At 51.3% G+C, this 13,076-nt stretch overlaps 3 protein-coding genes across 3 annotated transcripts; 2 read left to right on the top strand and 1 right to left on the bottom strand.

Moving 5' to 3' along the window:
- Window positions 1-4,940: 4,940 nt before the first annotated feature.
- Window positions 4,941-6,103, bottom strand: A1O9_06350 (uncharacterized protein; the record flags this gene model as incomplete). The annotated part of the gene is made up of 4 exons (XM_013405560.1): window positions 4,941-5,164; window positions 5,240-5,792; window positions 5,913-5,954; window positions 6,002-6,103. 4 exons carry the CDS (start codon window positions 6,101-6,103, stop codon window positions 4,941-4,943), a joined length of 921 nt encoding a protein of 306 aa, XP_013261014.1.
- A 2,256-nt stretch (window positions 6,104-8,359) lies between these two features.
- Window positions 8,360-10,060, top strand: A1O9_06349 (uncharacterized protein; the record flags this gene model as incomplete). Its single annotated transcript, XM_013405559.1, has 3 exons — window positions 8,360-8,502; window positions 8,554-8,665; window positions 8,729-10,060. The coding sequence occupies 3 exons, from the start codon at window positions 8,360-8,362 to the stop codon at window positions 10,058-10,060; spliced, it is 1,587 nt and encodes a 528-aa protein (XP_013261013.1).
- Window positions 10,061-10,927: 867 nt separating this feature from the next.
- Window positions 10,928-12,538, top strand: A1O9_06348 (uncharacterized protein; the record flags this gene model as incomplete). Its single annotated transcript, XM_013405558.1, has 1 exon — window positions 10,928-12,538. The coding sequence occupies one exon, from the start codon at window positions 10,928-10,930 to the stop codon at window positions 12,536-12,538; it is 1,611 nt and encodes a 536-aa protein (XP_013261012.1).
- Between the last annotated feature and the right edge of the window lie 538 nt (window positions 12,539-13,076).

Raw genomic sequence — 13,076 nt, 5'->3', positions numbered from 1 at the left:
CGTACTGGTCATTGTCAGCAGGTCAACCGTGCCAACCGTGCCAAACGAGCAGACTACTACTAGTACTCCGTCCTCTGTCATAGTATCCAGACCTCCCGCGTTCATCGGCAGCGGGATGAGAATTGGAACCTTGTGATCAAGTTTGGACTTCTTGGTCCTCGTTATCTGTCGCCATGAGCTACCTGTCATGTCCTGATTGTTACTGGCCCTTGTTTGACGACGCCAATTTCACACGCAGACAGGATCGCACCTGGCACCCTGCCGAGGACAGTCCCTCGGCCAAGGATTTTCGAATGGAAGTAATTACGGATAGTTTGCGAGTGCTTTCAGTCATCCCGTATCATCGGCGACCTCTTCTACCTCTAAAATGTGACAGGAATGAAATTAATCCAATCATGATTGTGACCAACAGCGAGTTGTATGTAGATCCCCAAGAAAAACGGGGTTTATACTTCCCGCATAGGCTTGTGGGCTGATGGTCAGGATCGGCTACGGCGCGAAGGGCTTGCAAGCGGGCCAAGCCGAAAGATTAATTATTACGAAAAAATTTGCCACCTTTTTCTGTGTGGAGACGAAAGAGGTTTGGCCTCCTCACACCAAAGATGTACGAGTACATACTAGTGTCACTCACCAAAAAAAAAAGGCAGGGCCCAAGCAGAACTCCAAAATACGCGCGACTTTCTAATATCAACGACCATGTGTCAGTTTACTTTCTTGAACAGTACCGCTAAACGTAGAAAGGGAAGCACGAAGAGAGCCATCATTCTAGACAAAGAATCCAGAGTCAAGGTATGCAGCCAGTGAACGAACTGATTCGCCTCTTCAAGGCTGGACTGGGTACCCGCTATCTAGTACATACAGACGAAGCTTTCGGCATACACAGGATTTCGGTGGGAGTCGCTGCGGATGTCCTGCGAATCCATAGTGTTTAACAAGCTACTGTGACATAACGAACCTCGAGGTACATGATATTCAGGGACCTAGTAGCCATGAGGTATCTTCAGCCCACTCGGCTCGCCATTACCATTGTCGCTTTTCGATCAAAGAATCTCGTCCTTCGTTGACTACATGTACACTACGCGGTCCTCGGTCTTTTCAGATAGAAAAGGTTGAGCCCCGCCATTTCGGGATAGTCCCAAGCCGAGCCAGGACGATCAGATCCCTGATGCGTAGCAAGCCTTGCGCGTCTCTCTGCCTTGGAGGCTCTGAATCATACCGGGGTCGTGCAACGGTCACTATCTGGCCACCGAGGAGGAAGGGAAGAAACCGAGACAAGTTACTATCATCCATCACTCCTCTCCCGACAGTAGTGCTTTCCATCAACACCCTGAATGAAATCATCTTGTCGCACTTACGGCGTACGGTCAGACACTTTGAGTGGATAGAAGGGGGGCCCGCCTAAGCGAGATTCTTTTGGTCCCCTTTTGCTATTATCGATAATACCTCACAAGGAGCGTCGATCATCCGGAGAATTTGCCTTCTGGAGTATCCATGCTCCGTCCTTCTGTACAGAAGACCCTGCCCTCCGTGTGGACGCGACGGCGGGCGTTCAACCATGTTTCATTCGTGACCTGGACCTTTACTGACAAGGACGGGGATGGGGATGGGGCTCATTTACGTGCCTCTTCTAATCTAGTCTGACTCTCCCTTCTAGTATGGAGTAAATCCGACGGCTGCTTTTTGACAGGGCTGGGTGAGATCCTTTTTAGTGTAAGTACCGGGGCTACCTCGTTCCTCCAGATCGCAGTCGATGGAACAGGTGAGGCACTTGGTGCATCTGCCGAACACTAGCTTGATCGTCGTCGCAGTCGGCCAGGTTGCTCACTTGTTTCCTCCTCGGTGCGTTGGGGAGGGGGCGACTCACTCACCAAGTTACGAGATTATTTTGGAATCGCTTCCCCCGCAAGATCCGTCGGTACAGATAGTCCAGCGACAGCAACAGGAACAGGAACAGGGACACTGTACGAGCTTCCTTGTACCGAACACCTACCAATGCTGGTCGCTTCCTCGAAACCCATCTTCATAAAGGGATACCCGCCCTTTCAGCCGAATAACCTTTGAATATTTTCCTATACCCGACAAAGCCCATCGCTCCAACGAGAGATCGCTTAAGTCTTGTCCCTATAAGGACACCATGGGGGAATTGGACAGTCGACCCCTGCAGCCGCGTAGCCTTTGTCGCTTCCAAAGGCCCATGTCAGCGCAGAAACCTGAATCCTCGCATACAGCTCATAACGAATAAGGCGAGTTTGTTGCTTATTCTTCCAACAAGGAGGACCAAAAGTGTCCTTCTTGCCTGTTTGTTCTTCGGATCCAGCATGCTCCAGGCAGATCCTTGTGTAAACATGACAGGCAGGCCATGGGGTAGACTGTCAACGTAATTTTCCATCGATGATTGACCATGTATCACTTGTGACGACCCCCTTTGTTGTACATTTGGGCGCCGCCGATACTGAGTTTCAGACAGCTATCGCTCGGGTTTATTGGCATGATTTGGTGAGGCAGAGTCCTAATCTTCTCGATAAGGGCATTGATTCAGAGTACGGAGTTGCTCTCTGCAGGCACAGATGGTTCAAGAAATGACCTCAACGGCCCTGCTACCGAGACTCTTAGGAACCGCTCATGATCCAAAGTTATGGATCCCCGGGATTTCGTCTTGGCCTCCAGTCCGTGTCTGCTTGCACGGAAGATTCTGGGGCTGGGACTGAGTGGCGGACGGCATACAGAAGGCGATGATCCGAGCCACTGGCTAGCAGCAAGCCTGCATGAAAGCATACTAGGTAGGTAGGACATGTTAATAAAGCTCCCTGGCGGGTGCTTGCTTAGCTTGCTTGGGTGCCCGTCAAACCCCAACAGCATCGAGCACCTGGCACAACAACACTCGTGACCAGTACCATAATTCACTGCCTCGCCCTATAGCGCCTACCACCGGGTATCCAAGGTCCCTTAGGCCCTTCAAAAAGACACGTTAATATATTGCAATGCCCGAATTGCTCTCAACATCCGTCGGAAGCGATTCTCAAGGCCCTGGCAGAACAACCTGTCGTATGGCGGATAGTTACAGCAGTGGTTGGTTGGCGGGCCCGGCCCGCCTTGAATATATTTTAAGTCAGGGTTGTTCACATATATTCCGAATGTGATGAGCATTCAAGAAAAAAGGCCGGTATGATGGGGGGTTCGAGCCCCCTCAGAAGCCTATCTATCACTCATTGCTTTTTTTTTGTTTTCGTGGGAGCGGGCAAGGCTCTGCGTTACTACCCAACTGTGCCGTCTTCGACGAAGCTGAATACGCGCCAAGGCAACAGACCTAGGGTATCGTTCGCTGTAAAGGTGGTGCTATGTTGTTTCGAAGTACCGAGGTATTCGAGTTTCAATACTTTATCATTTGTCGCTGACCGGCCGGATTGCCTGCACTGCAATCCCAGCAAGGCGCCCATTCCTTGCTAGCCTCGACCAGGAAAGCTTTCGTAGACGCTGGGCATGGGGATTGGTGGTCGCCCTTCGTCTTTCCTTCGCGGACTTCTCGGTAGCTAGCTTAGGTATACTCGTGCCCTGTCAAGTTACTGGACTAAGACGGTGAGTGGTCCGTCACCTTTTCATTCAAAGATAAGACCGATGATCAAGGCTTCCTGCCAGAAGTGGCCTTCAATTTGCGATTGGACCAGCCTCGTCGCACGTGAGGGAGCCACTCAGGCTACAGCGACGACAGTAGGCTGGCTAGGCAGACATGTCTGCAAGTACTGGGCACAAGGGAAGGAGATTTGAGCAGACGATCAACGTAGGTATGCTTGATAGTGTTCCGCGGAGCTATCCCGCGTGGCTAGATGCCTGTCGTCAACTCAAACATTCCTGCTCTCCTCACGCCCTTCCACAGCTGATACAGCGCGGGCTGCAAGCAGAAGCTGCCTTTGAGACTCCACTCACTCTGTGAACAGACCCAGGTATTCAGCGCATGCAGACAGTGGTGGGGCAATAGGATTTTGTCTTTTCGAAGCCTCAGTCAAGGATTGGTGGATGTCTTTACTGTGTTATGTGCAGCAGTGCTGTGCCATTTTTACTTTTTCTCCGGAAAATACCCCGGCTGCCTGACTAGGCGCTGAGTTCGTGGGGAGTGCCTACCTTTCCAAGTTCCCATCATACTATTCCTTTGGCAAATGCACACTTGTGACTTGACGGGGCCGGATATCCGATATGCGAAGGTCTGGCAGAGAGAAAAGAGGCACTCCAGTCACCCAAGGGTTCATGCGAGGTGCAGTATGACATCTACGTCTTGCATTCTGGTGTTCTGGTGGAGAGCTCATCCTCTCTTCCCTAGCCGTGGGGGGGGCACGGTGACGGCGAAGTGAAACAATAGGGAGAAATGTCAAAACTATTCATGGGAGTGGGAGAGGTCAAGACATGTCATTGTTAAAGCGATCTAAAAATAGTACATATTGATAGATCATGGCAGTACGTTGGTGTTAAGACAGGTGAGCGGAAATCTCAGGCTTCTTTCGAAATTTGAGGTGAAAAGATTGGAAGATGATTCAGTCTGGCTTCTGATGGACAGGTTGTCAATACCAAGCTCGGCTTCGGCTAGAAAAGAAATAGGTGGATGCTTGTCTGTCGTCAATCTGGCGATGATTCATGAGATAGAATGCTAGGAGAAATACGAGCATGGATAAAATTAGAACCATCTCGACTGGCTAGTTGCTTCGCTTGGACTCGTGAAGAGGCAGCGAGTCGAATCGGGCTTAGGCCGAAATAGTCGTGCATGCTGATGGACCACAGTGGGAGCTGGCCGAGCGACAGTGTCCTGCAATTGTGACGCACTCTGATGGTCGCAGTACAGTTTATTACTGTTCACTTTCGTCTGTACTTATACCGTATCGAACGATTGGTTATGGGATCTGCATCGAGCGCCGAGTGAGCAGCAGCGCTACTTCTCCGTTGGGGCTCACTCAGGCCCCAGATGACCAAGAGCGAACGAGCCATTCTCGGAATCCTTCGGGGCGAAAACTGACCAACTGGTTGAGATTCGTGTTGACAAAGTCAAAACGCCCTTCAGCTGTAGCGATGAGATGATGCATGCGTATTTCCCTTGATTGATCGCCCACTGCACGAGCATACGTCAAGGCATCTTGCAACGAACTTCGAGTATGCCCAGAAATCTCGAAGGCTCTGCCTGCAGCTCTATTAGATGAGAGAATCTGCAGGAGCAGATACATAACAGCAGCATGGGTCAAAGAAATCAACTTACCTCGGACTTGCTCTGCAATAGCAATGACTTCTCTAACATTCATTCGTTCTCCACGCAGCCTAAACTCTCTCGGCCACGAAGGAAGGTCCAAAGCTTCAACGAGAAACCTAGCGACATCTCGGGCAGAGGTCATGCAGATAGATGCAGGTGTTGTTGAAGTGGTCTGGAAGGGAATCTGTGCTCTTCCGTTCCGAAAATCCATCAAGTAGTCTCCTTCTCGACCAACAGGGCTGTGCAGTCCAATCTGTGAGCTTGCCATTCCGCCAGGGGCAAATCGTTCGTAGAAGATCCCACAGCTGAAAACGGTAAATCTCATGCCCGTAGATTCAAGTTGGTGAAGTCTCAGAATGGCTGCGCGTCTTCCATTGTCCAGGATGTCATTGGGGGGGCGCAAGGATGGGGGGCCACTGAATTCAGAAGGCACGAAACGACGAACATGAGCGCTAGCAGCCGCGTCGATGAGAGCTATCTGTGGATTTCCGCTTATTGTTGAAATCACAGTATCAACACCAGCGAGTTTGAAGCGGAGGTCTGATGCGTTCGAGTAGTCTACCTGGTAAAGATGCAGGTTAGTCAAGATCCCGGTATTGGTGAGGACGAGGGCTTGTATAGGGGAGTCTAATGGTGGTGGCACCCGGAATGACAGACAGACAAGATGAACAGCACGACTCACCTGCATAACTTGCCAACCTCTTGCTTGAAGACCTGGACTAGGCTGTAGTCTTGTCAGCCTCTAGTTGTTACAAAAGTAACTCAACATACACGTCTGGACAGCATCACAAACTGATGAGAGGTGGTAGTGGCAATGCTATTTGCAATGTATTGGGCAAGCCCGTTGGTTCCAACTATTGCGACCTTGATCATTGTTGCAGGTTGGTCCCGAACGGAACGGCTTCTATCGAACATGCTTGGTATTATACCTATCAAGAACTGTCATCGTGCAAGAATCACACACTTTACATGAGTCAACAATATCGTGGCAGCGTCACCACCTTGCAGACAAGCGAGAGAGAAGAATAGGTTCATGCTGCGTGACCTGCCTGTCCATGGCTAGATATGATGAATTGCATTCCATTTGAACCGGCCATCTTTCATGGGATAGGGTTGAAGGAGATCTTTAGTTTGGTCTTGTGGGCCTGGAAAGCGTAGAAATTGACGAATGGGACCTGGACTTTTGAATGTTGATAATAGGTTTGCAACACGAGGCGGGAGGAACGCAAGCTCCCGACTCTTGATTGCCAATTACATTGACCCTGCTCTGCTTGATGTTAGGCAGCACGCAACTCGAATGCTTGGTTCTGTGAGTCGAACCCGCAATCAGCAGCGATCCGGTACTGACTACCGACTGATTCATGCCCTGGCAGATTCTGGTTGGATACAATAACGAAACCGGTGTCGGGGACAGAACGATTTTCTGAGAACGGGGAAATATGTGGCAGGAGATTTGAGAGCGCGAGCAAATCTCCAAAGAAAGGAAGGTCTTTGCGGGACATTCGGTTGGAATAGCCACGAGAGGTCGATCGGTGGTACTTTGAAGGGAGTTTGGAGATTGAACGACTGGAGTCAGATGCTGCACCAAGGGTACTTTGACTGATCGAGTGTGACGATACGACCGCCCCTAGTGGTACAGAGGTGTACAAGTTCAAGGAACAACGATGTTAGTGGTCAGCCCTATTAGGCGGCCAGTGGAAAAAATCCATGGCGCAATGGAAAAGCCTCGTGGCGACTGTGACTTGTTGACTCGTACCTCTGAAGAACAGGGATCGTGCTGCCTGGATGTATTCCGTAGTGGAGCCTAACTAGGGAGCCTCGCACGGCACTTTGGAACGTTGGGGCCGCCGAGAGCCACAACGTCTCTCCCGACAGTACGGAGTACCGGGACAGTCATGAAACGTGTTTGTCCGAGACTGCGGTCCTGGAAAGGAACCCGTAGGTTCGGTCACAGACTCACAGGGATTTCGCTGTTCTTGTTTTCGCCACATCTCAACGCATTATTCGGTACTGGGGCTGTTTTCTAGTGCCAATATGTGGTGTGTGCATACTGTATGTGCTTGAGATAATGTCGACGAAGGACGTGACGCTTTCGAGTCACGTGCTGGCGCGTTGATGTCGCGCGGGCGCGGGTGCAAATGCAAATTACTCAGCCGGCTTCGTCCGGCGGATTGCTTACGTATAATTTATGTACCATGCCCAAAGTCTCCGAAACGCAAACAGCATTGTCCGAGGATCTATCCTCCGTCGATTCCTGCACAGTTGTCCCATATCCCAAAATGACATTTTGTCCAGCTGAAGGTCATCTGGATGGTGATCTGGCCAACAGAGCCGACATATGTTAGATATGGATATGTAAAAGTGGGTGGATAATGATTTCATGGAGACGGTACCCTGCTTTATGAGGAATGGCCTGAACAGGGATACCATGTACGATCCCGAGTTCTGGACCCAAGTACTTTCGGTGCCCCTCCGTAAGACTGTCCTTCTGTGGTCTCTGGAGTCGGCCCTGCTTCGGGGTGGTGGCTCATCCCACAAGGTTTCACCTATTGACCACCGGTCATACTCCGCAGCACGGAGTATGGGCATTACGTTGGATGGCTTTGCCATGTAAGGCCGTCACCATCGACTGCGCAAGGGTAGGCAAGTGCCGGGTTACAACTTATCATATCTAGCTGTTATCAAAGAACATTGCCGAGTTGCACCATCCTATCGAACTCAGCAAACGACGAAGTCCGCGAAAATAAGACCACACGGTGGTGGAACAAGAGCCTCAACGGCAATTTTTCCAATGCAGAGTCAAAAAAAGAGTGACGTTCCAAGATCATCTCGGCCAGACACGTAGATGGACTATCTGAAATTCGATCACAACATGGTGAGTGCAAAGCAGCATGCCAAGCCCTACTGGCGTGGAATCAATCTGTCGGCGCACGTGACAATGACACGACGCGTTTTTTTGGTGCGGTAAATGGGGAGTTTGGGGCGCACGCGTTGTGATCTTGCCCGTGATCGTGACTGTGATGGTCCCCTCCAGAGTCCAGGCTTGACACCTCAGCTTCACCTCCTCTATTTCACATTGCCCCAGCTTCTTCTCCCTCGTCACCATTTCTTCGCATATTCTTAGCAAAGATGGCTGCCAACAGTCCAGACGCAACTGAGCCTGATCAGTTCCACGGCCATCTATGTACACAATATTCCTTTCAGCTCCTCCCACCTGCTACCCCGGCATCGGACTCCGCGTCTCTGAATAAGGGCAGGCGACGACGAACAAGGTACGAATAATTTCAGTCAGACAGTACAACAGATTACTGAGTCTCCCGCAGCCCTAAAGATAATGCCATCCTTGCAGCTGCCTACCAGAAGAATTCCAAACCAGACAAGGCTGAACGAGCTTTGATCGTCAGTCAAGTTGATCTAGGCGAGAAAGAAGTACAAGTCAGTGCCCCCGAAATGCGCTGGTCTTGAAAGCACACACATATTGACTGTTGATCCTCATAGATCTGGTTCCAGAACAGGCGCCAGAATGATCGTCGCAAGTCAAAGCCCTTGCAACCTCACGAACTCGTCGCACATCTGCGCACTCATTCCTCAAGTCCCAACCTGCATTATTTGCCTTCATCGTCCCCAAGGGATGCACTGTCTAGTCAACAAATAGGCACAGTTCAATCGCTCGCTCCAGTTGAGACTCCAAACCGTCCTGCTTCTCGAGCCTCGAGCATCCACGGCCTACTCAACCCTTCTTCGTCAGCGGAAACGGTTGCCAGCACTGACTCCTCGCAAGTAGCAGGTGCTCCGCTGACACCACCTTCAACCTTTGAGGGCGAGGTCAAGGTAGCTACGTCACTTGGGATCAAGGAGGGAGTAGTTGAGTCCGATGGCAATGAAAGTACGAGTGAGCAGAGCAGTGCGAGAAAGAGAGGTCATGATGAGATGTCTGGAATGAAGGACAGTGCCCCCGCCACTTCGGTCAGTGAATTGGCTCGGGAGGAGCCCCGAGCAAAGGAGCCCCTTGCCCGCACCTCGAGCATGGTTCGGTTGGCCATGACTGTTGACGGGGCTGTCAAAATCCGAACCGACAATGAACCGACACCCTCGCCAGAAAAGGCACGAGTACCACCGCCCCCCACGTCCCAAGCACCAATGAGAGCAAATCTCTCTCGAAGCCAAAGTGCTACGACTGATGCTGAAGCCTTTCGTCAATCCGCACAAGGACAATCGAAAGCCGTCAGTGCAGGATTTGGTCGTTCTCGTGATTCTAGAACCTGGGAGTTCTACTGTGACAGTACTGCTAAAGACGCTTTGTCAATTCAAGCAGAGGCGGAAAATGCTGGATCTGCTGTTAGTGCTATCAACCTTGTGAGGTCAAATAGCTTTAAATCGCGTACCCAAGCATTGAGCCCTGCTTTGTCCAAGAGTAATGTGCGCACTGCACTGGCTTCGAAGAATGGCAAGTCAAAATTGTCAAGAACAAAATCCTCGATGGGACGTCTGCAAGGATTTGACAGTGGATTGGAAAACCAAGCTGGTGGGTCCAGATCTCATCATGTTCGATCACCATCTGGAGATTCAGACAAGGAGAATTGGGCGCCAGGAACTCGAGCTTCTATTAATCCCCTGCGACGAACCGAACCGAGCATCAATGCCCGTTCAGTTCTTCAAGCGAACGAAAGTGTGATCTTCCGTGATGCAACCCCGGTTAACCAACTATCACACCTGCGCGGCAAACGGGCCGGAAGCGCTCAACCCTCACCAAGCAAAGAGAAGGCCAAGGGTGAGGAATTTGATTGCGTTCAAGGTTTGCTCTCCCTCAGCCAAGGAGCATGGAGATGAATTTCACAATATCAGTTGCTGCAATAGTCTAAGATGACGGAAAGCTAAAGAACAGGATACCCCCTTGTGCCCGACCTGTATCATTAAATTAAACTGCCACGAACTGACAGTACGCATCCGAATTGTTCCCATGAGATGTCTGCGACCTGTACGCCTCCACAACTGATCCCAGTCAGTCGAGAGGAAAGCATGTCCACATTTAATAAATAAGAAATGTTGAATGACTTTGTGAACATGTATTCAAAGGATATTCCTGATTCCTCGTCTATGTTTTCTTAACCTTACATATCAATTTCGGAGCCCACATCTCTCCGGTGCTCTGAATAAGAACGTTTCCATTTGAAGCTCAGACACGCCAAAGTTTGATGTCTCTAGCCTAGACTCGAGATGCCGAAAAGGCTAAAATCCTCGAACCACCCTCCGCCGAAATCTGGAGATCGAACTTCCTTGCTTTGAACTTGCAAGCTTGATCATAAAGTCACAGCATTGGGAAATGAGGATAAACATCATGCATTTCTTGCGTTAACTGTTTTGGAGCCTACATTAAGCGCTGCGAGCCATTTGGCAGTAGTTCGTATTCACGTTGGCAAGCGGCGTCCCCCGGGTTCAGCACTTCTGTTCATCAAAGCCCACCAGGAGCCAGGGAGTTAGAAACGCATACTGCATCAGTCTGTGAGTGTTTTTCCATGTCCAACAAAACCTCCAACATAGCCGAGGACCCGGCCAGCCAACCGGGACAAAGGTACGATAGGTACGATGCAACAAGTCTGCTTAATCAAATCTACCAACGGCAACAGCTGACCAGTCGAATGCAATCCTCTCAGGCGATACGCAGGCAGGGGCTCGTCGTCGTCATCGTCGTCGTCAATGTCACCGCCGCATATAATACCGCATGTCGCCGTGATCGGCGCCGGAATGGCGGGTCTGCGCTGCTCGACAGTGCTCGCACGCAGCGGATTTAAGGTCACCATCCTGGAGGCGCGCAACCGCATCGGCGGGCGTGTCCACCAGCAGAGCTCAGGAGGGCATCTGGTTGACATGGGACCAAACTGGATCCACGGCACTAAGGGCAATCCGATCCTGACGCTGGCGGAGAAGACGCACACGGCTGTCCTGGAGCCCGAGGAGGACAGCGCGCTGTTTGGCTCGGATGGGCTGAGGCGTCCAGAGGCCGAAGCCAAGGCACTATCCGCGAAAATTTGGGGGTTGATTGCCGATGCGTTCAAGTACTCGGATGAGAACTGGCTCGATCCGCAAATGAGCCTGTTTGACTATATCAAGGCGAGGCTGGACGAGGATGACAAGCTGGAGACAAGAAACCGCGTCAACAGGCTGAAGCTCGACAGGAGAGATCTCCTCCGTCATGCGGAGATGTGGGGCCCGTTCATCGGCGACCCGATCCAGACCCAGAGCATGAGGTTCTTCTGGCTCGAGCAGTGCATCGAGGGCGAGAATGTCATTGTGGCGGGCACCTATCGCAATATCCTCGCCGAGGTCGCGAGGCTGGCGCTCGAGCACGAGCAGCGGGACAACGTGGACCTGAGGCTCGACACCGAAGCCGTGCATTTCGAACTGGCTCGCGACGGTACCGACCGTAATGACGAGGACAAAGTCACAGTTACCACGGCGGCTGGGGACAAGCTGTCCTTCAACGACATCGTTCTCACGGCGCCGCTGGGGTGGCTGAAGAGAAACAAAGATTCGGCATTTACACCGGCCCTCCCGTCGGGGCTGTCCCAGGCGATCGATAACATCAACTACGGTCGCCTTGAGAAGCTGTACGTCACATTTCCATCCGCGTTCTGGCTCGGTGAGGGTGGGCGCGACACATCACGTCACCCTATCTTCACGCAGTTTCACAGCCCGAACTACGTAGAGCACCCAGAAGGTGCGTCATGGAACCAAGAGATTGTGTCACTTGCTCATCTGCCCGGTCCCAACGCGCATCCGACGCTGTTGTTTTATATCTACGGGCCTTGCGCGACATGGGTGGTCGAGCAGGTCACGAATCTCACGCCGCATTCTGACACCTACAATGCTGTGCTTGCGAAGTTCGCGGAACCATTCTACAGTCGTTTGCCGAATTACTCTCCCAGCACGAATGCGGCGTGCATACCGAAATCGTTCCTGATGACGCAGTGGCAGAACGACAAATTCGCGGGGAACGGCAGCTACTGTAACTTCCAAGTCGATCTGGAACATGGGGATAAAGATATATTGGCGATGCGGTGGTCATGTGGAATGGGCGCTGAAAAGGGCCTGTGGTTGGCAGGCGAGCATACGGCGCCGTTCATTGCGTTGGGGACAACGACCGGTGCGTATTGGAGTGGCGAGGGAGTTGCTACTGACATTTGTGAACGCTACGGGATTGCGAAGGCAGAGGACTCTTGTGAGGTTGAGCAACAGGGGCAAAAGAAGGATGTTACTTCAGCGAAGGAGAACGGAGATGCAGCAAACTTGAACGGTTTAGCTCTCTGAGATGCTCATCTACGTGGCTCTTTTAGAAGGATTTGGACTAGCGATGTGGGAGGACTGTGCAAGGTACTATCCAGTCAACGACCCCGAAGCTAACAGCCATCGTCCTTCCAGTTGGGCTGGGTGCTATCGGACGGATGATTGATGCAATGCGCCTGTCGTCTGCTCAGGGACGATTGGTGTCGACCTTCACATGATGGGAGGTATAAGAAATTGTGGACAGTGCCGAATGGATGGTGGCCCTGACCCTGATGAATAGACGTGAAAAATTCAACTAGATCTTTTCTTCCAATTCTGTAAACGCCACGACGGTCAGTTCATTTGAATGCCAAATATTCGACTCCGGTGATCTTGGCAACTTCCCCACACGGTCAGGTATAATTGATCACAAATACATACCTTTGATGATAGCTTCCATTTTCTTTGCATGACTTGATTTCTTTCCGAGGCCTGTCCATCTAGTCTTCTCTGCTTCTTCCAGTTGTCTACGAATGAAGCGTGATTGCTGAGACTGAGAGTCTTGCATGACTGGCCTTATTCC

This window comes from Exophiala aquamarina (genome assembly GCF_000709125.1).
Source record: "Exophiala aquamarina CBS 119918 chromosome Unknown aczIA-supercont1.4, whole genome shotgun sequence".
Taxonomy (NCBI): domain Eukaryota; kingdom Fungi; phylum Ascomycota; class Eurotiomycetes; order Chaetothyriales; family Herpotrichiellaceae; genus Exophiala; species Exophiala aquamarina.
The sequence above is the reverse complement of the archived record's forward strand: the minus strand, read 5'-3'. Positions and strand labels throughout refer to the sequence as shown.